Source organism: Molossus molossus, unplaced genomic scaffold (genome assembly GCF_014108415.1).
Source record: "Molossus molossus isolate mMolMol1 unplaced genomic scaffold, mMolMol1.p scaffold_m16_p_5, whole genome shotgun sequence".
NCBI lineage: Eukaryota > Metazoa > Chordata > Mammalia > Chiroptera > Molossidae > Molossus > Molossus molossus.
The window spans coordinates 14634227-14662021 of record NW_023425388.1 but is presented as its reverse complement, the minus strand read 5'-3'; the positions used below and the strand labels follow the sequence as shown (position 1 = coordinate 14662021).

Genomic DNA, 27795 nt, shown 5'->3' with positions numbered 1-27795 from the left:
TATGACCTTGAATATCTCTTGCCACTCCTTTCTGGCCTGTAAAGTTTCTTTTGAGAAATCAGCTGACAGTCTCATGGGAGCTCCTTTGTAGGTAACAAACTGCTTTTCTCTTGCTGCTTTTAAGATTCTCTTTTTGTATTTAGCCTTTGGGACTTTCTGTGCTTCCTGGACTTGTATGTCTGTGTCCTTTACCAAGTTAGGAAATTTTTCTGTCATTGTTTTTTTCAGATAGGTTTTCAATTTCTTGCTCTCTCTCTTCTCCTTCTGGCACCCCTATGATGCAAATGTTGGCATGCTTGAAGTTGTCCCAGAGGTTCCTTACACTATCCTTTTTTTGGATTCTTTTTTCTTTTTGCTGTTTTGATTGGGTGTTTTTTGCTTCCTTATATTCCAAGTCAATGGTTTGCTTATTGGCTTTACTTTACTATTGACTCCCTATAAATTATTCTTTATTTAAGTTAGTGCATCTTTCATTTCTGATTTTTCCTTTTTTATGTTGTTGATATTCTGACTAAGTTCCTTGTAGGTCTCCTTAAGTTCCTTGAAGGTCTCACTAAGTTCCTTGAGCATCCTTATAACCAATGTTTTGAACTCTGCATCTGACTAATTGCTGATCGCTATTTTTTTTAGTTCTTTCTTCTGGAGTTTTAATCTTTTCTTTCATTTGGAATATGTTTCTTTGTCTCCTCATTTTGGCTGCTTCCTTGTGATTGTTTCTATGTATTAGGTAGAGCTGCTATGTCTCCTGGGCTTCATAGGGTAGTCTATTGTTGTAGGTGTCCCTGATTACCCCAGCTGAGCCCTTGAGGTGTACCCCTACTGTGGACTGTACACACTTCTGTTGTAATTGAGTCTTGATTGCTACTGGCACATCAATGGGAGGGATTTACTCACACTGATTAGCTGCAAAGACTGGCTGTGCCCACTGACCACTGGCCTCTGACTACCTTGGAGGATCAGCTGTGTAGGGGCCCACACACAGAGAAAGACTTACTTCATCAGGGCTCTGGTACCCACTGAGTCCACTCATTGAGTGTGTCACTTGTGGGGGTGGTTGAGTGGTGGTGTTTTAATGTGGTCTGAAGCTGTCCACTGGGTGTGCTGGCTCTGGGGCAAGGTCAGCCACTGCCTTTGTTCTATTTGGGGCCACCCGGCATAATCTACAAAGTGATCTGCAGATGGTTGCTTCTTGTGCTGGGCTTGAAAGTGCCCAGAAAAAGCCAAGAGAGAAGTGGTTGTTGAGCTACCTTGAGCTGCTGTTAAAATATATGTAATTCCATGTATATCTCATATTTTCCCTGCCCAAGAAATCACTTCACCAAGGAGCCCTGGTTCCTTTTATTGTAGAATTGTATTTAGAATATTCTTAAGAAAATGTAGCTACAAAATTCTACCTTATCCACCAACAATAAATACTTATATTTTAGAATTCTTCATCAATACATATAGGGAGCTTAACAGTAAATGGAGTTCAATTTTTCTAAGTTTCTTTTAGAGGAACATAAAATTAAACTTCTTAAAAGTTAGACTCCACCTATTTCACACCATATTTTTATTTGCCTACATATTATGTGATTTTGACTTAAAATTAAAAATATTATTTTATTATTTCCATTCAACTCGATGTCAGGGGGTTCTGAAGGACAGTTGTGCTGTAGTTTAGTTGTAATTTTGATGTGGTTGTGGGAGGAGGTGAGTACCACAGTTACCTACACTGCCATCTTGACCAAAATTGCCTCAACTGCTTTATATTTTAGTGCTACATATAAAAATCATGTTTTTCTCCCTTTCTCTATCCCTTTCTTTCTCCTATTTTAGTTGTCACATGATTTTCTCTTCCACTCTGTATTAAGCTGTTTTAGAGGGTATTTCAGTGTTTTTAAGTATGTGTACTTTAAATACATTTATTCACATACACACACAAAAATAAGTAAAAGTTAGAGAAGAAAATGACACAAATATATGTCGCATCTTAAATGATTTCAAACACTGGCAATGATTTGTAAATTGGACCAAACAAATATAACTTCTTTTTCATTTGTTTTAGTTTTTCTTCTTTACTTTTTATTATAGAAAAAAATTAATTACGCAAAAGTAGAGAACAGAGCATGAGTCCTCTTTATCTATATATCACTCGGCCTTAACAATGATCATCACTTGGCTGGTCCACTTTCATCTATCCCAACTTTTCTATTTTTGATTGAAAATTTTAAAGAAAATTCCCCACCTTTCATTTTACTCCAGGACCTAGCTTTAGCTTCTGAAACAAGAGACGGTTTCGAGTTCTCTCTCCTGGTTAGGTACCCTGGTGAGAGGACAGGACCTTCCCTGCTGTGCTATCAGCAGTAAGCCCCACTGAGGCCAGAGGCCATGATTGCATCTTCACTTGCTGCTTTGGCAGTGTTATTGGCTCTTCTTTTCTTCCACTGCTAAAGGAAAACATTTCTCTGCTCCTCTGACAATTTCCAGAAGGAAAATGAAGACAAATATAAAAGGACAATTTAAGACATTTAGAAAGTTATTTTGCCGAAACTTCTGTAATAAAGAGGAATATCATATCACATTTGACTTCATTCTTTATGCACGTGTCTGCAAGCAAAATTGTGATTTATTCCCTTACTCTTAGCTTTGGGTGCATCCTTTTGGTCCGTAGATAATCTCAGATACTGAGAATGGTGGTGTGGAGCTTTTTCCTCAAAGAAGACATTGGGCTACTTTTACCCCTAGACAGCTGCGGAACTACAGGACGCAATAACACAATGAAACTCACACACACAGCCGCGCAATCTGTGTGGATTTTGTGCCTGAGACTGATTCTTCTGGATCTCCTCTGGTTCGTAGGTGCATTTTTTTAAAAAAAATTGAAGTGACAGTTACTCTAAATTCTTAGGAATTTACTCTTCATTCATCCTCTTTACAGATGAATAAGGACAGAGAAGTTGAAAAATATAAAAAAGGTGGAAAGCCCAAACAGATTTGAATTTGAAATGTGACTTTTTATTTTCAGCTACATGTGGTATACATTTCTTTGAAAGATATCTTACATACTGAAGTTACAATATGAAGTCAGTTAGTAATAAACTGACCAATTTATGCCTCGTGACTTCTGCCTCCACTCTCGGAATGTCCATCACCATTCAACTACCAATAAAACTGGCTTTCTCTTATGATATGGTCCTGCAAAAGCACTTTATATTTTTGAAGAGTTCTTATTGGAGAAAAACTAAACAAGAACAGCAAATGTTTATAGTGTTTATAAATTACTACGTAGGAAGAATTTATACAATAAAAACTATTCTAATTAGAGTTTTCCACCCATCAAAATAACTTTTTTTCTAATTTGTAAAATGATATAGTTGAGTTTTTATTTTATTTTATTTTATTATTTTTTGAAATCTTCATCCAAGGAGAGAGGACATTTTTCCATTTATCTTCAGATACAGTGAGAGGGAGGGAGGGAGAGAAAGAAAGAGAGAAACATCAATGTGAGAGAGAGATACATCAATTTGTTGCCTCCCTCACGACCCTGACCAGGATCAGAGACTGAACAGCAACAGAGGTGCATGCCCTTGACTGGAACTGAACCTGAGTTTCTTTGATTCGTGGGCCGATGCCCTAACCACTGAACAAAACTGACCAGGACTGTAGTTGAGTTTTGAGTTTTTAATTAGAATATTTAGAAAAGCATAAAGGTAAAGAGAAGAAAATTAAAATAACCAGTAAGGTGTGTGTGTGTGTGTATGCATTAAATGTGTGTGTGTGTGTGAGAGAGAGAGCGAGAGAGAGAAAGAGAGAGAGAACAACTTGGTAGCATAATATGGCTTAAATTTAAGAGTAGAGAGGGCACAGACTCTCAGAGTTGGATGTGTGAGTTGGAATCTTTGCTCAGACTCTTGCTAACTGTCCGACCTCAGCCAAATAGTTCAATTTCTTTTTGCCTATTTCCTTATTTTTAGACAGAAATAATGATAATATCTACACAATTTTTTTTATTAACTGAGTTAATTTATTTAATACACATAGTGAACTTCCAGGAATATTAGGCATCATTGTTGGTATTTGATATTCGAGTTGGGTATTGTCATCCATAGTCTTCAGTATACTCCGCTGCTGGCTGAGTTCAGATTAATATAACATTTCATATAAATCCTTGTGAACCTAGTTGATTAATTATTTAGGATAGATTCTTAGGATAGAAATGTCTAGAGCCAATCGTTTAACTAGTTTCGAGGGTCATTCACTACCTGAAAAGAATATCTCACAGGCACGGTTCTAGGATCTGGGAAAACAATAGTGAACAAAACAGATTCAGAGGTGGAAGAGTGTATGATTTCTGCAAAAAGTGCCAGGAAGGGACAGTGCAGAGCACTTCGAGAGTGTAAACTTGCCTTGGTGTTTGGGAAGGGTTTCCGTGGAAAAGTGACAGGCAGGTGAGATCTAAAGGGTGACTCGTGCTTCATTGGGGGACCATTCGGAAGTCTGGGGTGAAATAATTGCTCACTGGGAAACTCTAAGCCAGTTCAGTTGTCTTTTGTGTTTAGTGAATATAGTTTTTTTTTTGTTTTGTTTTTTTAAGGATTCTTCAGAAACACAGAAGATTAAAGTTTTAAGCCAATCAGTTCAATCCATTTGTGTGCATTCTTTCATTGTTTCTATGGTCAGATCTCCCTCATTATCTAGCAATAAGATAACTATTTTTATATATTTTCTATTATTCTTAAGATTTCCATGTAATTCTTTTAACTTTTTATATATCTGGAATTTAAATTGATGAATGGTCTGAAGGAAGCTCTAATTTTTTTTTTCTTAAACAAATTTCTTTCTTTCTTTCTTTCTTTCTTTCTTTCTTTCTTTTTTTAATTTAAGGCTATGTTTAGAATTACTCTTTTTAGCTCCCAGATTTATGGTGTTCATTTCGTCATACACTAATGTTTTGTGGTTATGGTTACCTTTATTTCTGAACTTTCTTACCCATAATTCTACAAGTACCACTATTTTTCTAATTGTTACTTTATAGTACGTTTTCAAATGAGGTCAAGGAAATAGCTTACATGACACTTAATTTTCAGTTGTGTTTCTTTTTATTTATCTTCATCAAGTTGATTTCCTCAGACGAACTTCAGAGTCATACTATCAAGTTCCAAAAATTTATGAATGCCTAATGATTGAAATTGTATTACATCTACTCATTATTTTAGAACAAACTATAAATGTTTGTCACCTAAACAAATTTGTATGTTTCTTGCTTTGGTCAAGCCTTCTTTTTTTTTTCTCCTCACCTGAAGACATTTTTCCATTTTTTGTTTAGATAGAGTGGGAGGGGAGAGAGGAAGAGAGGGACAGAGAGAAACATCGACCTGAAAGGGACACATCGAGTGGCTGCCACCCACACGACCAACTAGGGCTGGAGACAAACTGCAACCAAGGCACGCGCCCCTAGCAGAAACCGAACCCGGGTCTCTCTGGACCGCAGGCCGACGCTCCAACCACTGAGCCAAACTAGCCAGGGCATTCAAGTCTTCTTTTATGTCTTGGTAAAGTTTTGCATTTTTTTTCTTGCATATTTAATTTGCCCTTACCTAGAGCTGTGTTAAAGAAAAATAGGACAGGCCTTACTTGTTGTTTATCTATTGTACTTTTAACAATTTTAAATTCATACATAGATGTTATCTTGGACACATATTTTGTTGTAGATTCTACCTTCAGTTTATAAAGAATGTCATTCTTTACTTTGCTTAGTGCTTTTCTATCTTCAATATAATTTGGGCTGATATTTTATTCCTACTCTTTTGCTGTTTGACTAATACATTTTTGGATTTCTTTGAAGAAATGTCATTTTAATTTAGATAGTTCCCTTTCATTTATCATGTTACTAAATTTTATTTTTAAACACATCCTGAAGATATTTGTCTCTTTAGTGTCATGATAAAGTGGTTGTGATTTTCTCACCTTATTTTTTACATTTCATTTTTTTCTTTATGGGTTATATATTACTATATCCTCTCCCCACAAAGAGACATGTTTAGGTGTTTGTTTTTAAGAAGTATCATTCATTTATATTACCTAATTACCAAATTCAAGAATAAAATGATGCCCTATGATAATTTCCAACATAATATAAAACATATCTATTCTTCTGTTATGATTTTGTCAATATGACACATGGTTTTAGACTTAAATTACCATTATTAAAATATTTTCGATGATATATTCTCTTTTAACTACTATTTTTATATTTCCAGATAATTTTGAAACCATATTTTCACAATTATTTATATTAAATGCACCATAAAATTACAATAGCTATGGGTTTAACTGGTTTCAATGACTAGTAAAACTTTTGTCTTTTTAATTTCTATTGGTTTTTAAGTACAATGTTCACCTGCAAATATTAAAGTCCTGAACTTGAAGAGATGACCACTTTTTTCAGTGGCATTTTTTTTATTAATTAATTTATTTTTGTTACAGATATTTCTCCTTCTTTTCCCCCAGACACACTCCTCCCAATCCTCTTCCCCATCCACACCCAAGCATTATTGTCTATGTCTGGTGGTTGCTCATATATATATATATATATATATATATATATATATATATATATTCTTTGGTTTAAGGAGATGACCTCTTTTTATGACATCCATGGCTGTCACCTTAGTTTAGCCCATCAGTATCACCCATTGCAATTACTGCAAAAATCTTCTTCCAGGTTAAAATGCCAGGTTATGCCATGTCTCTCCTCTGCTCAGTTTCCTCCCTGGCTCCTCATCTCACTCAGAGAAAAACACAAACACACTTCCTTCTCTTGTGGAACAAGCACTCTGTCCTGCACTGACCTCCTGTCCTCAGAGCTACAAACACACTGGCCTCTCGCTGTCCCCTCCAAGAAGCTGAGTTCACTCACACACACCTGTGGTGGCCACCTTTCTATTACAATCTCATCCCTGGGAAGGCTGTCCCCTTGCATCCTTCTGGTTTCCTTCCCAAAACCTCCTTGTTAAGGAAACCTTTCTGGATTGTTCCACATAAAATTGTACCATGCCTCTTTCCCACAAGTAAATGCTTTGTACCTTCTCTTAACAGCAGTAGAACATAAAACAGTTGTAATCCTAGAGAAGAAGAAACTACTATCATAACTAACAAAAATGCTAAATTCTAAACAAGTAATTGTAGAGTGATTATAGAAACTGACCCTTAGGTAAAGGCGATGTGATTAGTAGAAGAGAGCTGTAAGGAATAGCTCAGACTTTTGAATGGTGGAGACAAGAGCAAATGGAACAAAGACTATGTTAGGAACGTCCGAGACCAGATGGAGGAGACAAATGTGGTGAGCGGGTTTTCTCTATTGCTCTGTGTCCCTGTCACTTGCCATGTTGATGAGTTGGTATAGTTTGTGTTCCACTGCTGTTAGAAAAAGGTACAAACCATTTATCAGCTGGGAAAAACTGGTTGATAAACCAAAGCAGCTTCCATGTTTTACTGTTTGATTTCTGACGATGTCATAGCAGCTCATTCTTGTCACAGAAGTCTGCGTATGGCCGAACAGGCTACACTTTACACTGGGGTACCTTTGCTCAATTTTCTTCATAGATTTAGCACCCCCAATCTTTATATTAATAATTTTTGGCTTTCTTTCATTTGGAAAAGCAATGAGATTAGCAAGTTGTTGCTGTTATTATTCCTAAGTCACATAAAGACTTGTAGTGCCCTCTTCTAAAGACAGATTAAACAAGGAGCAAAAATTTGGCACACTTTTTGTCAATTTTTGCATGAAAGCTCTGATTCAAAACTCACGCTTGCATGGTGGTTATTGGGATGCTGGAGAAAGTGCCCACTGAGGGCTTTGCACATTAGGTGTTTTAATTAATATTCTGTATCATCCCAGCTGGTCAGTTACACCTGTAGCGTGAGGAAGCACAGCATCTTTCCTCCTTTTAAGCGGGTGCCCATCAAGAACCGGCTGTGTTTGGAGCTAAACTTCTTTGCTGTCAAAACTGTGTCTTTCGAAACTGCTCAGTTTACTGATAAAAGGAAAATCTCACCAGCAGAGGGCTGAAAAAAAGAACGTGGCGACATCGAGAGTTGTTTGGCATCGAGAACGCAGAGAACAGTGCGAAATCTTTTGACAGCTTTTCTGTCTGAATCCTGAACCTGTGTCCTGGCTTTCTATGTCCAATCAATGTAAGCCTTTGGGGAGAGCCAAACTCATCAGTGAATTGGACAAGATCCAAAAATGACCTCTTTATGTTATGGGTTATCATTCTAGGTATATTTATCTCATTTTATCAAATAGCTTGTATAGTCATTGAGGACGAGGGCTTCCTCCACTTCGCTTACTGAGTACCATAATAATACAGGCAAAGAAACAAAAAGCAATTGTGGTCAAGATCATTGGTGCAGAGAACGCACTGGGCCAGTGAAGTACATGACCACATCTGATGTGTCACGGAGTTCTCTGGAACCCGCACCTCTTCCCAGTGTGAAGACTTGACTTTTACCTGCTAGTCCAGTGGCCCAGCAAGTAGTGAAAAAGTTACCCAGAGATTAACATGACTGTCCCTTCCCCGGCCCTACTGTCTGCCATACATCTCTGGCTCCTGGAGTCTTACATTCAATTTCCCAGGGGGAGAACACTTTGCGGATTCTGAAGGGCGAATGATAAATTATCATCTGACTCTGAAATCAGCAGGTTATGTAGAACTTTTCGAGGAAGCTCTTCGAGGGAGGGTGGAAAGGGGAATGAACGTGTGAAGTTGGAAATGGCTCTGGCTAACCACGATTCAAGTCTTCTCGGAAGTCCCTGATTCCCTGCGAGAAAGGTAGGTACCATGGAGAAAGTCTGTACTTTTAAAGTCATTGATGTCCCATTTGGTATTTTAAATAGTCATTCACAGAAGACTGCCCAGAGTGCTCCTGGTGTCCCCGGGTTTCTGACATACCTCGGGTATTTCTGAAGAGAAAGGGGAACATTTGGCGGGCTCAACTTACCGTGCTTGTCTATACTAAATGTAATTTAAGGGATCCTTTTGTACTCAGTAGTTAAATACTTCCATATAATTTTAGTTATGTGCTATAGTTGAGGAAGACATACAAAAATTCCAAATACTTCCAGAATCCCACCTTTTTCCATTTATTTTATGATATACATCAGAGGTCAGCAAACTACATCCAAAGAACAAATCTGGCCTACTGCCTGTTTTTGTAAATAAAGTTTTATTAGAACACTGCCATGCCCATTCATCTGTGTATTGTCTATGGCTGTTTTCATGCTACAACAGCACACTTGGGTAGTTGTGACAGAGATGGTCCAGGCCACAAAGCTGAAGAGATTTATTATCTGGCTCTTTACAGGAAAAGTCTGCCAACCACTTGTATATATTATACATTAGTAACAAACCTACCTATCACCAAAGATACCATAGCTTCCTTTCTTGGTAACAATCACATAATCCAGGATACAAAAAATACATTTCACTAGAATGAAATCTTGTTTCTAAAGAATTTAAGAAAATATTCGTTCCTCAAATTCAGTATTTATGTCTCTGATTTCCTTCCTAGAAACAAACTCCCACTTAAAAAAATATACACACATATTTGAAAAGTGTTCTTTTATTATTTCTAGTAACATATACTGTATAAATACTCTATTTTATATGCCCTTTAAAAATCATGATATAACTTAAGAGTTTATCATTAAAAAGAAATGTATAAAAATAAATATGTTATTATAGGCATTTATTACATACTATAGTCCTTCTTAGAAGGAACACACAAACAAATACTTATAAAGTACATAGAATTTATAGTAACGTATTTTACTATATACATATGGAAAAAGTAATTTTCTTTCATAGTAGAAGAGCTGAACAGACATTCACCAGGATATGACTGTTGGACCAGCTGCTGGGGATGGCCCTGCTACCCCTCAGTAGCTTCCCCATCATGAGACAAAGGATCTCACTGTCCCCAAACACTGGGGACCGGTTCTGCTCACCCCATTCTTGTTTTGGCATGACGGCCTTTTTGTGTGTGTGATCTTGCTGACTTTCTTGAGACTCAAACTAGTTTCCACATCCACATCCCCAGCGTAGGCTTACACAAGGAGGAGGGGGAGGTAGGAGATACTGAGCTGGGGGCACCTCCTCTGGTTTTTACCAGCACCTGACACGTCGCTGCTGTTTTCCCTTTGGAGACTTAGCCCATGTTTACAAACCCATAGAATTGTTTCTTCGTCAAAATAAATGCACAAAGACACGAGAATGGCACCAGAAGGAAATGATGGAGTCATCTGTCATCGCTAACCTTTTTTCTCCAGGGTGGACATTCTTGAATTCTTAACTCTCGGTAGAGAGGATGACATGACCTTCTCCGAAAGCATTGCAACCGTGCACAGTGCTGGTCAAAGCTCCTCTTTGCACTCCTCTCCCTCCACTGCCAGTGAGGTAAAGTAAGCCACACCTTAAACTAAGAATCTCACCTTTCTCCAGCTTTGCGGTTCCCAACCCCCAGGATACCAAGTAGTGAATCAGCACCAGGGGACAGACTGTAACGTCACCAGCAAGGTGTACTGGATCCGCCCAGCCTTCTTGATTTCAATGCCTCAGCCCTTCCTCACCTCTTCTCTCCCTCCACGCCGGGCCTGCTTAGCTGCATTCTGTCATCGTGCAAAAGTCTATGTAATGCTTCGGTTTCTTTAAGGGATCGCAGCTCTCGTGAGCCAACACCCCGCCGTCGTCGGACAGGCACTGCAAGGTTCTCTTCTTGTAGCCCTTCCCACAGGTCTTGGAGCAGGGCGACCACTCCCCCAGCTGCCAGCGGGGGCAGGGCTGGTCGTTGCAGGGCCTGGTGCTGGCTGGCTTCACCTCCTTGGCGCACTCGGCAGCGGGCTGCCCGTTGAGGTCTCGGCACTCCACCAGCCTTCTCTGCCAGCCCCGTCCGCAGGGCCTGGAGCACTCGCCCCACTCCTCAATGACCCACTCCGAGAACATCGGGATGGCATTGAACGGCTCCTTCTTCTTCTTCACGAAGTAGGTGTATTTGATCTTCGGCCGCAGGGCGTTGCCCACCGTCAGCACCTGGATGGTCAAGGGCTCCGTGAGCGGGCTGAAGCTGCGAATTCTCTCCAGCGCCGCGGACGAGCCGCTGTAGCGCAGGGCGCTGCCCTTGTGGGTGATGTCCTGCTCTAGCGTGGACAGCGTGAAGTCGCCGTTCAGGATGTACGCGCCGTCGGCCGCTTTGATGGCCAGGAAGCTCCCGGTGTTTCTGGACCCCCTCTGGCTGCGCTGCTTCACCTCGATGTTAGTGGCTCCCACGGGGATGGTGACGATGTCATGATACCCAGGTCTGCAGGCAAGAAAAACAGGTGTCAGGGCCGCTCGTTCACGGGCGATGTGTGTGGCTAAGCCTGAAACCACAGCGGTCATTTACAATAGAAGTTTGACCAGATCTGTGGAACTTTGCAGCCTAAAGGATACGACCTTTGGGAGCACGGCGTTTAAAAACTTACTTGGAACTAGTAACTGATCCTGATATTTTCTTGCATGTAGATCCATTTCCTCCACAAATGCCACATTTATCGAATTTCTTTTTGGAGTCGATGATGCGATCACAACCAGCTTTCACACACTGTCCTTGCACGCAGACAGAGGTGGAATCCGGGCTGCACGGAGTGCCGTCTACCACCTGAGCAAAGAAGATTATGCACCTGGTCACACACAGCCAGGGAAGACCTGAAGCTATGACTATAAAAGTTCTCCCATTAATGTTACGCCTCTGATTTCCAGACCATCACAGTGAAACAGTCCTCTCTCCATGTCATGCACTACCTTTCTCTTTGTCTTTTCCCCGCATAGTACATATAGACATCTGAAAAAATTACAAATTTTGTGATTATATGTTTATTGACCTATCTCACTTCTAGCTAAGTTCCATGAAAGCAGAACTTTTTGTCAATATTTTTTACTGCTGTGTCCTCAGTGCCCAGAATAATACTTGGCAACTGTAGGCGCCGAAGAAATCGCTTACTACATATTGAATCTGCAACTTGGGGATATTTTTATTGCCTACAGTGATAATGACGCCTAGCAGGCAATTTCAACCAAATTCAATGCCATGTTCTACCTCCGCTAGGTTTATCCCCTCAGCCAAACAGCAAAACATTGACGCTAGTTCAATATATGTCCTTAAACACAAAAGGTATCGAAGCTCAGACTTCCAACTGAGTAAGTCTGTTTGCACATGCTACTGCTCGTCACCCAGTAACAAGTACTTTGGACCGTGCTTAGGTTATTTTTCAAAACCACTGGTTGGTTGCCAAGTTAATACATAATTTATCTAACTAGTAGTAAAGGGCTGTTGTTTATAAGAGTAATAATAAGCGATTCCAAGAATCATAAGTGCTGGATTCAAGCTTCACGCATGACTGAACGACATCAAACTTAAACCTGGCCGTTGCTGGGGCATCCAGAAGAAAATGAATTCTACTTTGAAACTGAACATGTTAATATGCAAATTTATGGAAAGCGCATCGTAGGTTGAATGAAAAGCCAACCTAAAAGCCTACAACCCAAAGCCTGGGTTCTTAGGCAAAAAGTAAGTAGGAAAGTTACTACCTTGGGCTGCAGAACGAAGAAGTAGCCAATGCCTTTGGCTTGACAGATGAGCTTGCACCGGTCCTTGGGGGAGACGCCAGCGTACTTGGGTGTCCACTCCACTGGGGGCGCACTCCCGAAGGAAGCTTTGGAGAACTCATTGTGTGCCTCGCATTGTTCCTCTCTGAAAGTTTTTCCTGGAAAGAGAATACGACAATGTTATCAGTTCCCATCCCTTAATTGCCTCTGGGTGGACACACCGTTTCCCACACATTTTCACTCACCATTATTATCTGGACAGTCTTCAATGTTACATGATCGGTATCGCACACGTTTGCCTTCACAGTACTTCCCTCCATTCTTGGGGACTGGGTTGTCACATTCCCTCATCGTATACTGAACACCTCCACCGCAGGTTCTCGAGCAGTCTCCCCAGGGTCCCCAAGGCCCCCAGCTTCCATGAACAGGAGTCTAAATAGGGACACAAGTCATCAGCATTAGATTTCTCTACAGAGACCTTCTTAGGGAATAAAAGAGAAAAATCAGTTATAAAAATAATCAATTCTGTGCCCCGCCTGAGAACAGAGGTAGGGGTGTTCAATGTGCCATCAGACATTCTGACATCGCTGTGTTCAATTCCAAATTTTAAAGGAGTGTGCCCACGAGTATAAACTCACATCAAAATGCTTCTTGTCGGTTTTGTTCACACACTTGCCGTTGACACACCATTTCCCTTCTCCACAGCTGGTGCCGTCTGCCCAGGGGAAGTGTTTGGTTTGGCATACCAGCAACCCGCCAGAGGTGCCCGTGCACCAGAGGGTCGAGCATGTGCTGGCTGCATCTGGGCAGTGTTTGGACTCCTCCCCAAACGTAAACTGGCACTGTCGGTTGGCATCATACAAGGTCCCAGGGAGATCAGAGGGGAGCTGTATGGGACTCTGGGGCTTGTCCATCAAACATTCCCCTGCAAAACAACAACAAACAAACACCGCCAACCAATATTAGTAAATAGTAAATGAAAGCATGTAGGGGGTAGATCAGTTTCAGCAAATGTGTATCTAATTAGCTAATATAATAGCAAAGCGACTTGAAAGTTGTTGAACGTTAGGGAAGATGCCAGAGAAAGTTAAATGAAGGTATTATTCTCCATGGAGTATTTCTGCATGAACAATGACAGGAAATTATTATTCTGCTAAAAACTCAATGTCCGTGAGGGGTCACTAGGCCAGAAGCACTATCTTTTGTTGGAATTAAGATCTAAAACGTGTGCTCTTGGCAGTGAACGTAATAGAAGGGGGGACAATACAAAGAAAAATGAGCTTGTTTAATTAGAACTCTAGACATGGAAGGTTGGAAGCCGTGTAGAAAGAGTAGGTGGAGCATCTTACCATGACCATTATCCAGAAAGGAGGTGATCATGTAGGCACTGCAGGGAGACCAAGGCTGGCTGTGGTCCAAGTTGGAAAGCATCGACGCCATCATGTGGGAGTCCCGGTCGACATTGATGCTGGCGCACTGCTTTGCATCATCGTGTGGCATGTTAAACACGTGGCCTGAGAAGCAATCCCGAAACCCACATTACAACACAGGTCAACTAGCAGCATTTTATTCCCCATAGAGATGCTTCTGGAGGAAAATAACTGTATTTTGGAGACAATGTCTAACTTTTCACAGTGTGGAAACAAACGTACGACATCCAAATAGCCATAGCGCTAACAATCTTATTTTGTATTCTAGTAAAGATGAGCATGTTTAGAATAACTGAAAAATATGTTCTGCAATGTCTAAGGAGCCCTGGCACCCAAAATAGCAACATAACCTATAGACTCTCTCCCTCAAATTAATATTTTGTTTATCAGTTTGAGTTCACAAACTGGGCTTAATGCTTACTCTGAAACAGACTTACCTAATTCATGGGCTGTGGTGAAGGCAGCTTGTAAGCCATCATCTTCGATGACAGAGCAGCTTCTGCTGGGATCACACACAGTTCCAACATCCGCCATCCCAAGGGTATCACACGTCTGAGTCCCACACAGATCCTATAATGAGCAAAGGTATATCCCTGTCAATGGGGACGTAGCATGAATTTTGGGATCTTTTCGGACAGGGTGTATCTTCACATACGTTTTGGAGCATCTACATTCACGACTGTTGAGCTGTCCTTTTAGGAGTATTACATGTGACTTGAATCAAGATTTTTTTTTTCCCTAATACGATTCAAACAAGACTGTGAAACTTGAGGAATTAAAACTATAGAAGAAATAAGGAGATTGAGTGACCATGCTAGCCAATTAAAAAAAAAATGCAAGTGCCAAAAATTGGTGAACTGCCTTAGAGAGATGTGTTACCAGGTGGGTCCCAGGAAGACGTGTTACCAGGTGGGTCCCAGGAAGACCCTGTCGTGGGTGGCTGTCCTCTCACCTGTCTGGTGAACAGAATCGCTGTGTCGTAGTGCTCGGCATCTCGGTCACTGGGCGGGTTGTGCTGCTTCTGCCAGTTGCAGAAGTTGCGCAGAGTGAGGGCAGCGTTGGAAGTCACTTCTGGTCCCTTCTGCTCTTCATAGATGACCAGGATCTTCACCACCACCAGGCTCACCGAATTCCGAATGCTGGGGTGTTTGTACAGCCTGGCTGCCACCGAGAACAGGGTGAGAAGGTAGTTCTTCAGGCCACTGCCGTGGAACTCCGCCATGGACTGGTCAGCCACCAGCATGGTCTCCACGTAACGGGGGCTGGACACAAAGCGCTTCTTTCTTATGCTTCCACTTCCTGCAAAGAAACAAGAAAGATAGTTTGCTCAGGGGCAGTTAGCTAGGAATAGTTACCATCCCGGGGTATATAAGGAAAGACTCACCAGTCAAAGCAAATAAAACAAAAATACACTCGGAACAACAATAACAAAAATATTTGCATCTCTTTGACCGAAAATGTTATTTGTAAAGTTCTCTCATTTATTTTAAATTTAAAAAGGCCATGAGCTCTTGTGAGAGGGTCAGGCTATTTTTTTTTTTTTTTAATATTTACTAATTTTTTTTTTTTTTTTGGTGAGCAGGGTTTCTTTTGTCCTCTTTGAAAGCCTACAATCCAAACCGGGCAGTATGCACACCTTCCTCCCCAGCTGTAGTAAAACCTTGGAGCAAGGGCAGCAGGCAGAGGCCCTGAGTCACTCTTTCGCAGGCCAGGACTCAAATCCTGAATGAGATCATCGGGCTCCACGTGGAAGGCCCAGGGCAGGGCTGGGGCCTCTGCCAAGGGGCCGGGCCTCAAGGAATCTCAGCCTGCACTGCTTTGCAATCTCATTCCAGGGGTCCCTGGGGTGCACTGCTCCTGCCAAATCCAGGCAAAAAGACCACCCACTCTGCCCAGCAGCCTATTGCCCCACTCCGCCGCCCCAGGGGAACACATTCCTGCCTCGAACCACTATTGATTACTTAGAAAAGAGACCTTGACTCCTGAGACTGGGCCCCAGGGAACTGGGCTGTAATCACGTAACCACTTCAGGGAGCAGATGGACCGAGGAAAGTGGAACATTCTAAAACAAGACATGTGAGGAAGTTAAGGAGAATAAAGGCACCAGAGTGAGAGAATGAAAAGAACTAGACAGTAAGCACTGCACACAACAGAGAGAGTCAGGGGACGGCGGAGCAGGATTAGCGGTGACTAATATTTAACAGTGCTTGAGAGCAGAATTATGGCCGCGAGAGGGAGCGCAAACTGGGAGGCCGGGTGGGAGGCGTGGAGAGGCGGGGCAAGCTGGGCAAAGACCTCCCAAGCAGGTTCTGCAGAGGGGCCCCGCGGCCGCCAGTCGGTCGGGGTCAGCCTCCTAACTGGGGAAGGGGCCAGGGGCCAGAGGAACAGAGAGATCTTAGTGCAATCTCGCGGGCTGCACATTCCGAGGTCACCATCGCTCCTCTGCCCCCCGTCCCCGCCCTCCTGTGCGCACAGGGTGCAAGCACAGGCAGAGGTTACAAAACCAGCGCAAAGTTGCAAGGCGACCAAAGAACACATACGCGATCCCGAAACGAAATGAACAGTATTGAAAGAAGTTACACACGCTCACACTCGTCTAAGGTGGAATGAGCTGGTGGGTTACCAACTCTCCCTTCCTGGTCTAAACGCTTCGCCTGAGTCAGCAGAAAATCATTGCTTTTTTTTTTTTTTTTTTTTCGGTTCTGCCTTGACCATTCATTATTCAGGCAAACGTAATTAAGTGTTCTAGCAGGACCTCAAGTCCCATTGCTCCACACCAGGTCTCCGTCCTGTCTGCAAACGGGAGTCTACTAGAAAGTGGGGAGAGGAGGATGAATGGAGAGATAAATGAGAGTAATTCTTCTGGGACGGATACCTGTTGGCTGCCCCTCGCGCTGCGGCTCCGAGTCCCTAGGCCGCCTCTGTGCTTCGGCGCCCTCGCCCTCTGGTCCCACGCCCCTCAGCGGAGTCTCGTCGTCTACCACCCCGCACTTGGCACCGCCGCCGCCCCGCCGCCTCCGTCGCAGGAGATGGAACTGGGGCCGCGTCGGCAGCTCCTCCCCGGTGGCGGCCGGGGTGAGGCGCACAGTGGCGGCGGCGGGCGCGGGCTGGATGAAGAACTCCTCGCCCTGCAGATAGAAAGCGCCGCGCACGCCCTCGCAGAGGCTGAGAGCGGCGGCCGAGCTGGGGTCGCCGTTCACCGTGCCGGAGTAAAAGCAGTGCGCCAGGTCGCCCACGGGGTCGGGGCTTGGAACGTCGGAGCCCTGTCTGCGCCCGACGGTCTGGAGTGTGAAGCTGGGCGCCAGGAAGCCGCGGTCCGGTTGCAGGTCCAGGGTCAGCTGCCGGCCGAAGGCATCGAGGCGGAGGTGCGTGTCCCTGTGTCCCGGGTCTCGCTCCACTGCCGGTAGCACCAGCTCCTCGTCCTCCTCGGCCGGGCGGCCGAGCGCTCCCGGCACGACCAGCACGACCAGCAGCGCTGCGGCCGCCGCGAGCAGCAGAAGCACGGACGCAGGCTGCGAGCCCTGGGACCACCGTGCCCGTTCCGCCTTTCCCATGTCGCCGCCTAAGGTAGCCTTCGAACCCCGCGGGAACCGCTAGCTGCACCCGAGCCCTGGAGGCACCGCGCGCTGCAGCGCACTGAACGAGGAGGCTATTGTTTGGGTCGGGAGTGCAGAGCCTCGCTGGCCTCGCTCTGGATGGTTCAAGTGAACAGTTACTATTATTCTTTGCAAGTTCACGCAGAGCCGGGCTCCGGGAGTCACTTGGGAAGAGGCGCTGCAGTTCAGCCTGCGAACGCGAAGTTTTTCTTCTAAGCGCGGGGTTAGAGGCACCGCGCAGCAGACTCTGGCGGGGTGGCTGCTGCGGGGACAAGAAGCGCCCTGGGACGCCTCTGGGGCGGGGGCACCGGGCCACGCGAAGATCGGTGCCTGGAGCCCCTCTTCGGCCTCCGCCTTAACCAGAGGGCTGCTCGGGCTGTGCAGGGCTCTGTCCTCTTGGCCCAGCTGCGCAACCTGGCTTTGAAACAGCCCCTGGCTCGGAGTGGCTTTCCTGCGAGTGCAAGAACCGGGCACTCGGGATCGCTCTTTTATAGCCTGTGAAGCGGCTCATCCCCTCCCCCCTTCCTCCTCCCTCTTGGCCGCCTTTCCACCCCGAAGACGCCGCCCCCTAAAGTCGGTGCTCGACCGCGCTCGGCGGCGCGGGCCCAGGCGGGGGAGGGGGAGACCTGCGCTGGCTCCGCGCCACCGGCTCGTCAGTCTCTGGCCGGAAGACGCAGGACGGGCGCTGTGACCAGCACATTGTACGTCTGGGGCTGGTGCGGGGAGAGGTACTCACTTCCACCGCGCCTTCCCCTCGGCTGGCTTCCCGGACCACCCTCCCTTCCCGCCGCCCCTCCAGTGCCGGAGCGCATTCGCGCGTTAGGCTGCAGTTCCCAGAAGGGACGAGCGGGGTGGAAAGCCGAGTCCCTGCTCCAAGATTTCACAGCCCAGGAACTGGCCCTGCGAGGCCTCCCCCGCTCACCACCCCTCCCCTCGAACGCCCCTACTCCCCAGACTTGTATGGAAAGGTACCCGCCCCTCCTCGCCATCCCCTTGCCTGCCTCGGGCAGGTTTGCTGCAGTGTGCTTTCTCTTCGCCCCAACTTTTCTCGGAGAAGGCTTGGTTGGCCCAGCGCCTCCCCTAGAAAGCATGCTGGGTGAAGGGGCCGGGAGACGCTTCCCAGGCTCTGGGTTTTAAAACGCGTGTGCACTGACCTTCACACCTACTCCTTCCAACATCCCTCCCCCTCCCGCCGCCCTGGAGCCTTCTCCGTGGGGACCCAGGTCCAGCTTCCGGGAGGGGCTCTGTGGAAGGCGGCCCTACACCCTAGCCTCGGGAGGGAAGTGCGCTTTCTCGTCTTCATTCGAGAAACGATCAGCGCCCGCCCAGCCGCCAGCCGTCCTCGACCTCGTCGCGGCAGCGAGACGCAGGCTGGGTGGCAGAAACGTCAAGGGACCCCGCTTTTCCAGCGAGGGGCTACCGGGATCGCCGGGGCTAGAAAGTGTGCAGCGGGGTGCTTTAGGAAATCGGCTTGTTTCCGGGCCCCTCCCTCTTCCCATCTGGAGTGGAAAAGGCTGCATCCGTGTTGTAAGAGCGAGAACAGCTGAGCCTTTCCACCGTTAGGTCTCTAAGAAAAAGTCGAGCAGCTCTTCCATCGAAAGGAGGGAGGGGCTCGATGACACAGAGGAAGGAAATGTTTCATAATGCTTCCACAGGCGGAAAACCACGGGGACAATAGTGAGAATGGCCGCCGGTCCCGGGCAGACCCGAGTCCCTCGCCCTCTCGCGCTCCACCTCCTGGGCTTCCGAGTCTCCCGTCTCACTGCGCCCAGCCCTCAGTTTCCACCAAGTTTCAAGGCCCTTTCCTCCTCCCCCCGCAGACCTTCCCCACTTCGTTCTGTCCCAGCTAGTCCCCTTCAGCCCTCCCACACAGCCCGCTTCCAATGTTTGCTTTCAGAATACTTTCCAACTTGGATTTTTTCTCTGGGAGTTCTAGATTGCCTACTTGAACAATGGAACCGAAAATTGTGCTTGTTCAAATGAGAAAGAAGGGCCCAGGGAAGCGCACACACTTCACTTGGAAAGAGATTGACAGCATCCCCTGGTCCCTACGCTCTGAGGCGTGCATGCTTTCTTACATGTAGTTTTCTTTGTCTAAGGTCACTGTCATAGTTAAATGCTGAATGAGCAGCTCAGGAATTTTAACAGCAGCTCAAGGTAGCTCAACAACCACTTTTTTCTTTCCTTTCCTCTTGCTTTCGTATACTAACATTTTGACCTTGTTTCTGCCTACCTCCTTTCACAGTATCTCTTTCTAGAACAGCCCATTCCAGTTCTCCTTCAAATTTGATATCAACAGACACACTCATGAGTGGCCACATTCATTTCCACACCGTCCGGCCTCACTTTTTCTGTTCGTCATTGAGGGAAGAGATTTACTCCTCTCTGCTCACAAGTGTCATTTCCCAAACATCCTCACTTGTCAGTTTAGTTTCCAGAGATTGTTTTACACTCCCCTTCTGTTACCAGTTTTTAACATTCAATTTTTAAAATGATTTCTTTTTTTTTTTTTTTTGGCTAGAAGAAATGTTAGATACTTGGGAGAACATTTGAGGAAAGTCACTTTACACGTACAAGATACTAACTATGGAATTGTAAAAGCAACATAGCGAAGCCATCAACAAATGTTCAAACCTCTTGCTTAGAGGAGTGCTCTGGAAACAATATAGGGTGACCAGCAAGTGGGACCTCAAAGTGGCTTTGAGATGGGGTTTCAGACACTTGAGGTGGTCAAGGGCTGGGAGGTTTAATAGAAGACTAAGGGTAAAGGTGAGTTCAGAAGACCAGCAACAAAATGTGTAATTTTAAAAATACTCATGTAGTATATTCTAAACTGTCACCTCCCTACATAAACTTTAGCTTTTGAAATATATGAATGCAAGCTTGACCGTCAGTCCATTTCTGCCCCCAGTACATTCTTATGGAAAGTTTAATACAAGGCGTAGGTTTCCAATCTTGAATGGTTTATTCATAATTTATTCAAACTCATAATTTTTGCATATTTCATAATGTATGTCCAAATAGAGCTGAAAAACAAACAAACAAAAAACAGAAAGCTAAAGGCAAACGGATGGCCAGGAACATGGCTTTTTTATTCACTGGGTTTCTCTCCAGCTTTCTGTTCCTTTACATAATGACTCCAATCTGCCCTGCACCTGTAGTTCTGGGAAATGATTCTTTTCTGATCGCTTCAACAGAGCCATAGATGTAGGAATTGCCAATTACCAAGCTTGAAAAACTCCATCCATACTCAGAAGAACATTTAATCTACCTACTATTTTTTTGTTTTTTAAGACCAGCACTCTTTGGGCGTTTGTGGTATTACATAAATATATACATATAACATATGTATATCTTTAACAAAGTTGCAAATTGAAAAAAATACTTTACTGTGGAAACAAGACCAACAGAAGTAAAATGTGTACATGGTACTAGTAAAAGAGTCCTTGTAAGTAAGTTTCCCACTCGCCTCCTTCATTTGAACCAGCCCCCAAAGATCACATGTCGTCCTAAGTTCTACTGTATTTTCAGCTTTGTTTTTATAGAGTACATATGTGTTTATGCAGACATAAATTTTGATATGTTCTAATTTATAGACTTTTCCCAGTTTTTATTATTTGTGGAGAGGAGCTAACCAAAGTTGAAATATAGGGTGGGGCAACAGTAGATTTACAGTAGTTTGTATGTACAATAGTACAGTAATTAATAAATAATAATATAAAAATAAACTCTGTTTCAGGTAGTCACAACTGTAAACCTACTTTTGCCCCACCCATATTTGACAAAAATATTCTTACAATGAGTGGTTTGACCTTTTAAAAGCATTCTTGTCCTCTATTAACAGAGAAATGAGAATGTTTGGAGCATTTTAAAGTAAGAGAAACAAATGAGTATTTTTACCTCTACCATATAAATGTGTTTGACTTACTCATGTTATAGGCACAATACTCTATTCATAATTCTTAAGAAGTCTACATCAAATTAAGTATTCAGCAACTAGCCATGAAATGAGGGAATCTGGTGATATACATATGCTGTTAGCATTGTTTTAGTGAAAATATTGTCTACAGAAATGATTAATGTACATATTCCATAAAGATGTGATGCTATTTACTCATATTTTCATACCAGAGGACTTATCAACTAGAACTGGGAAAGCTGTTTAGTGCTTCTTTTAGGAACACATGGGCTAAAGTAAGATTAAACAAATGGATATGATCATAAATGAGAAAATAGATACGAAACATTTCTTTAGAGCATGTTGTATATCCAGAAATACAACAAATATTGAAAACAGAAAAATTGATGTAAATTGCATTTGCATTACAAATTGCTGTGACCCTAAAATCACACATTTGCAAGAACTGAAAAAAATGTAATCTGTGCAAACCACTTTCCCTGTTTCACAGATACTGAATTATGTCAAAGGGGCTTGCCTTAAATGTAAACCAACTGGGTGGCTTAGAAATGACTCTGACTCATAATTTCAATCAAATGCCTTTTTGGCATCTTAACTATATAATTGTTTGGTAGGTTAAATATGTTATAAGACTTGCTACTGCTGTTGTTTCCAATCATTAAATTTCATTTAAATTCTAAAGAGGAATTTTCTGGCAATAACAATTCCACCTTAAAAGAGTCACAGCTTTTAGTACCTCTTTCAGCCAGGAGGTGGCGACCGTCTACAGCAAATAAGGTACAGCTCAGTTTTTCTTAGTAGAAGTCATGAATTTGCAAAGTTGGTTATACCATTTCAATTATATTTAATAAAATTTTATCAAATTTTCTTTCACCTTTTGGTATCATGGAATATACCTTTTAAATATGGTAACTTTAAGTATATTTACATCCTTAATAAAATGCTTTAGCCAGCTACTTTTTAATCAAGTAGCTTAAACCAAAAAATTTTAAAAATCAATTAAACTTTAAAAAAGAAAAATACTTTGAATAAGCTAATACTGTGGACCACTTTCATTTGTCACATTTGAGAGCTTTATGCCATTCAAATAAAAAGATCAGAGACATTGCACTGAATCAAATTAAAACCTCACACATTCAATAGATCTTTAAGTACCTACTATATACTTAGTGTATTAGTGCTGGACTATCGATGCTGAAGTTTAATACTTGCTAAAGTTAACTCTTTTCTTGATTTAGAAATTTCCCATAGTAAAAAACAGAAAAGAACTTAATGTGCCCCCCAACATAAATAAATAAATAAAAGTGAGGAAATTGTTCTACCACCAGGTGGTGACAAAAGATAAAATTTAAAATTGCTCCTAAGAGCAAGTAATTCATGCAGATATTTGCCCACCCCCAATGCAAGTGACTTCCAAATGTCGAGTGAATTTAAAATCATATTCTGGGGAAGCTGTGTACCTTACGATGAGCCAATGTTAACACAGCACATTCCTAGCTTAATACATTCTGCAATGAGTGTGGAAGTAGATTATTTTAATCACCAGGGGGTGCATGAGACTACAGAATAAGACATTTTGAACTCTAAAGATCCCCCCTCCACCCCAGTTTGCAATATCAATTATCTGATGGAGATAGAAGTTGTCCCGCCCCCCACCTCCACCCCCAATATAGCTGTTTGAGCAGAGGTTGGAAGTCAGTTGTCTGGATCTTTGGGAAGTGATTATTGCCAGTGATAAAGAGCAATATTTAATGATTTCTAAGCTTCCTTCTTACAAGGATATGACTTTATAAGGCCCCTTTGTGTCTTCTTGATAACCAGTGACTGAATTAAGAAGTTTTGAGGTTCATTGGCAAGCCACCAGAGAAATTAGAATGAATGTCTCAGAATTACTGGCATTGGAGTATCTTCCAAGTGCTAGACTGTGCCTCCTAAAAGCAGCTTTCGATCCCTCAATTACCACTTCTCTTCGCTTTGCTCTTCCAATCTCCCACATCTAACCTTTTGACCCTGTTTCTGCCTACCTCCTTTCACCCGGTCTCTCTTCACAGCCCATTCCACTTCTCCTTCAAATTTGATATCAACAGACACACTCATGAGCCATTCATTTCCACTTCGTCTAGCCTCACTTTTTCTGTTTGTCTTTGAGGGAAGAGATTTACTCCTCTCTGCTCACAAGTGTCATTTCCCAAAAGTATAAACATCCCTACTTCTCAGTTTGGTTTCAGGATTTTTTTTCTGCCTTCTGTCCTCTGTGACACTCAAAGAAATGTATACTTGCACAGCCCACTGGAATCAATAGATAAAGATGCTGCTGAAAACTGACCTAGAGAACTTTCCTGTCTCCGTGGCTCTCGGGCCATCCTGAGAATTGAGGCGAGAGCTAGCTCACTTACCTGAACCAGGTGACGGTAGGCTAGCCAATGCATTCATGCCCACTGGGGAGCTGGGACCTAGACGTCTCTCTAAGCATAGACTACGGAGCACATTAGAGTTGGAAGTCCTTCAAAGCACACCATGTGCCAGGGTGGGAAACCCTTCTCCCTCGTGTACTCAGTGCCCTGACAGCTGGAAGACACATCTGTCCTGGGGATCTGCATTCTGACACAACCCCTGTGGGGTTAGGGAGCCGATGCCCGGAGCCTCAGCCTCCTCACGTATAAAAAACAGATAACAACCATCCTTGACTCGATGAGTTGTTGCAAGGATTAGAGATACGACTGGCTCAGAACTGTCAATGGCTGAATGGAACTTTCGGGGGCTTTGAAAGTGATGGCGAAGGAGTATTGGAGGCATTGGGACGACTACAGGTACCGAATTCTGACAATGTTTTGTCTCATTACCATGGAACACGACAGAGATGAGCATGAGGTGAGCACACTTTTTCTTTTAATGAATGAAGCAGGGTGGTGTTCTGCATGTAGCAAGATCACCTCTAATGGTTGAATGGTATGAAAAAGCAGAGAAACGTTGGTGTATGTGGCGTGAGGCTATCAGGGGTGCAATAATGTAGTCAAATAAAAGAAAGTAAAAAAAAAATCAATGGGGATAGAGGAAACAAAGCGGGACAAGAAGAACCGAGGCCAGTAGTTTCAAAAGGGCAAGGTGACGGATTGAAGAAGGGTATGCAAGGACACTTTCCGAAGTCATCGCCTAATGAGACCTCATGAATTGCCTCAAAGTCAACCCTGCTGAGTTTTCCGTACGTTTTGCCTTTTCACCATGTCGCTTGTGGCTTTTAGAATGCAATCAGTCTACAAACTAACTTGCCCCGGGGCGGGGGGGTATTCTGCAAACCTGTGTTGGACGCCTCACCGCTGCCTCACCTTCTCCTGTCCTCTCCGGCCAGCGCTGCACTGGATGCTTTGGGGCAGGTGCAACCTGACGGCACCACCTCTCGGCAGCACCCTGTGTCTCGGATGCTTGCCCACCGTGGGCGCCTTGCAGCTGCAGGTGCCCGTTCTGCACGTGCCACCCGGGAGCTCAGTAGAATGGATCTAGGTGGCAGCCTTTAACCAGAGTGGGGGCCAATGGGACGTGGCTTCTCTTCTGTCCTAATAGAAATGTCTCTTCAGAGGGTCCTGACGGGGTCCAACCCCAGTTGGCCCGAGCAATGACCGCTTGATAATGCACCCTTGCCTTGGCTTCCCCCTCTTCTGTCTTATTCTCACCAGCCCCCCTCTCCTGTTTCTTAAACTTGCTCGAGTGCTTCTTGCCCTTCCTCCCCCCTCAAGGGCTGCCTCCCCACCCTTCTGTTTCTCGGGTTCTGCTTCTGGGCTCAAGTGAGTCTGAAACAATGAGAATCAGCAGATCCTTTATTTATATGTTTTTTATTCTCACCCAAGGACATTTTTGCATTATCTTCAGATAGAGTGAGAGGGAAAGAGGGAGGAAGAGAGAGAGAGAAACATCGATGTGAGAGAGAAACATCAAGTGGCTGCCACCCACATGACCCCAGCCGGGGCCAAGGACACACTGCAACCGAGGTACATGCCCTTAGAGGGAACCGAACCAGGGTCACTTGGACTGCGGGCCGGCGCTCTAACTGCTGAGCCAGACCAGCCAGCGCTCAGCAGATCCTTTAAATGGGGCTGCTGGCTGATCAGAGAGTGGCAAGAGGCCCTTCACTGGTGGTGCATGAGTGGCACAGCCTGAGGCAGGCTGTGGCATTGCAGTGGCAAAGATTGTCACTGTGGGGCGAGTCAGCAGTGTGGGATGAGGTGCAGGTGCGTGAGGTCGCTGTGGCACTTGACAGAATGCCAAAAAGAGCAATTAAAAAAGTGTGCCGTTGGATGGCTTTTGATAGTTGCTTCAGAACAGGGGTTGCAAAATGTGGCCTGCGGGCTGTCCACCTGTTTCTGTAAATACAGTATGACTGGAGCAAAACCGCAGTCATCCGGGGATGTGTTGTTTACGGCTGCCGCTGTGCTACCAGGCAGAGTTGAGCAATGACGAAAGATCGTGGCTCACAAGTCCCAGATACGAATTATCTGGCCCTCTGTGAATGTTGTAGTTGACTCACGCTGCAGGAGCCTTGAAAATTTTTAAAAGGAGAGGTGATGTTTTTTTCTAACTCTTAATTTCAAGGTATACCATGGAAGTCACCATTATTGCCTGCAGCCAGAGAGCAGACTGTTCTGAAAACCTGAAAATGCACAATCTTACAGTTGCCTGAGCCCAAAGTCAGGTCCTGAGAGGAGAAATGTGGGACCCGGAGGCATGAGACATTGGTTGAAGCCTGATCACCTTGAACCCGCACGATTTCCTGGACCCTCAGGTCGTCAGAGGCAGAGATCAGCCTCTGCTGCACCAGAACGGCCTCCTGTTGCGAAGAGACTGTCAAGTTTTTAGCTTGTCCTCCTCAGTACCTGTGTATCCCTTCATCCTGGCCTCCAGGCAACGTTCAAAACTTCCCGGAGAAACTTTTTAGAGAAACGCTGGCCATGCAAATTCTGGCCCCCAAATATTTTCTAAAACTTAAGAAGCAAGCAATATTAGCTGGGAGCTTTGCATTCATTAGAGTCACACTGTCAAATTATGTGTGCCTAAGACTTATGACAGTATTAAACAGTTTATTGTGGTGTTGTGAAAATGTTTCCACAATTTACAAAAGCTCCATTGTAAAAATGCAGAATTGCATTATTTTGAGGTTGATGCTGTGATGTGAAGTGTGTGCGGTCGCTAGCTGGAAGTTTTGGAGGTCTGGCCATGGTCCCAATCAGAAGAGTCCCAAGGGCCGCAGGACACCTGCTGGTGGTTGCCTGCTCAGCATTACTACCAGTGGAGTATCTCCCTGAGATTCCCAGTCTAGCAGAAATGATTCCAGGAATCTTCCTGTTCATCCACCTGGTCAAGGGAGATGGAGCTGGCAGAATACTGAGGGTGCATGTGTGTGCAGGCAGGTGACTCCTACTCTGTATTCTCCATTCCCTGCTTTCTGGGCAGTGGTCCCTACTGTCTCTGCCAAGCTGTGCCCACCCTTTCATGCCACTAGTAAATGAGGAACTCTTGTCCACTCAAGGGAACTAGGCAGGAGGAGGGAGCCAGCAGGGAATGGCATGTCTGAATTCACATTATTGTAGGGTTTGACCAGGGTAATCATACTACTTCCTGGTATTCACCGAGTGCTTAATACATGCCATGCACACTTGATATATAAGCTAATATATATAGTGCATATATATATATATATACTCATTATTCCTCACATGTAGATTTAGTGCTGTAGTATCTCTGTTTCACAAAGTAATTGAAGCCCAGAGAAGTTAAGAAATGTGGCCAACCCCATGCAGCCGATAATTCATGGAGTCAGGCAATCTGTTATTTTAACCTTTAATGCAAGCAAAGCTCAATATGTGTGCACTTAGATTTAAACCATCATAAGGAGTGCAGAAAAACCAGGACTGGGGCAGGAGACAGGGTAACTAACTGCAGACGGGCACCCGCCTTCCCAGCTCTCGGTCGCAGACCCTCTGGAACACGGTCATTGCTCAGTCTGTACAGTGAGTGGGCTGGGCAGCTACAGCGTGCATCGGCTGTACCTGTTCAGGTGATTCAGCACTTCGCATGGCCAGCCACGCGCATGTGGCTGTACCTTTGTTTTAACGCTATAGCTCAGTTGTATAAGCGATATTTTTATATGGGCATCCTGGGTGAGGTCATTATTCCTCAGTGAAGCTCTGCCTCAGTTAGAACATAGTTCTTATCTAAAAATCAGACACTAT

At 44.2% G+C, this 27795-nt stretch overlaps 1 protein-coding gene across 1 annotated transcript; it reads right to left on the bottom strand.

The window, feature by feature from the left end:
• Positions 1 to 9796: 9796 nt before the first annotated feature.
• On the bottom strand, positions 9797 to 18096 carry ADAMTS1 (ADAM metallopeptidase with thrombospondin type 1 motif 1). Its single transcript, XM_036243881.1, has 9 exons — positions 16932 to 18096; positions 15009 to 15355; positions 14494 to 14626; positions 13976 to 14140; positions 13265 to 13551; positions 12872 to 13058; positions 12609 to 12784; positions 11504 to 11679; positions 9797 to 11340 (listed from the first exon to the last, which is right to left on the bottom strand). The coding sequence occupies exons 1-9, from the start codon at positions 17608 to 17610 to the stop codon at positions 10641 to 10643; spliced, it is 2850 nt and encodes a 949-aa protein (XP_036099774.1). The 5' UTR covers positions 17611 to 18096; the 3' UTR covers positions 9797 to 10640.
• Between the last annotated feature and the right edge of the window lie 9699 nt (positions 18097 to 27795).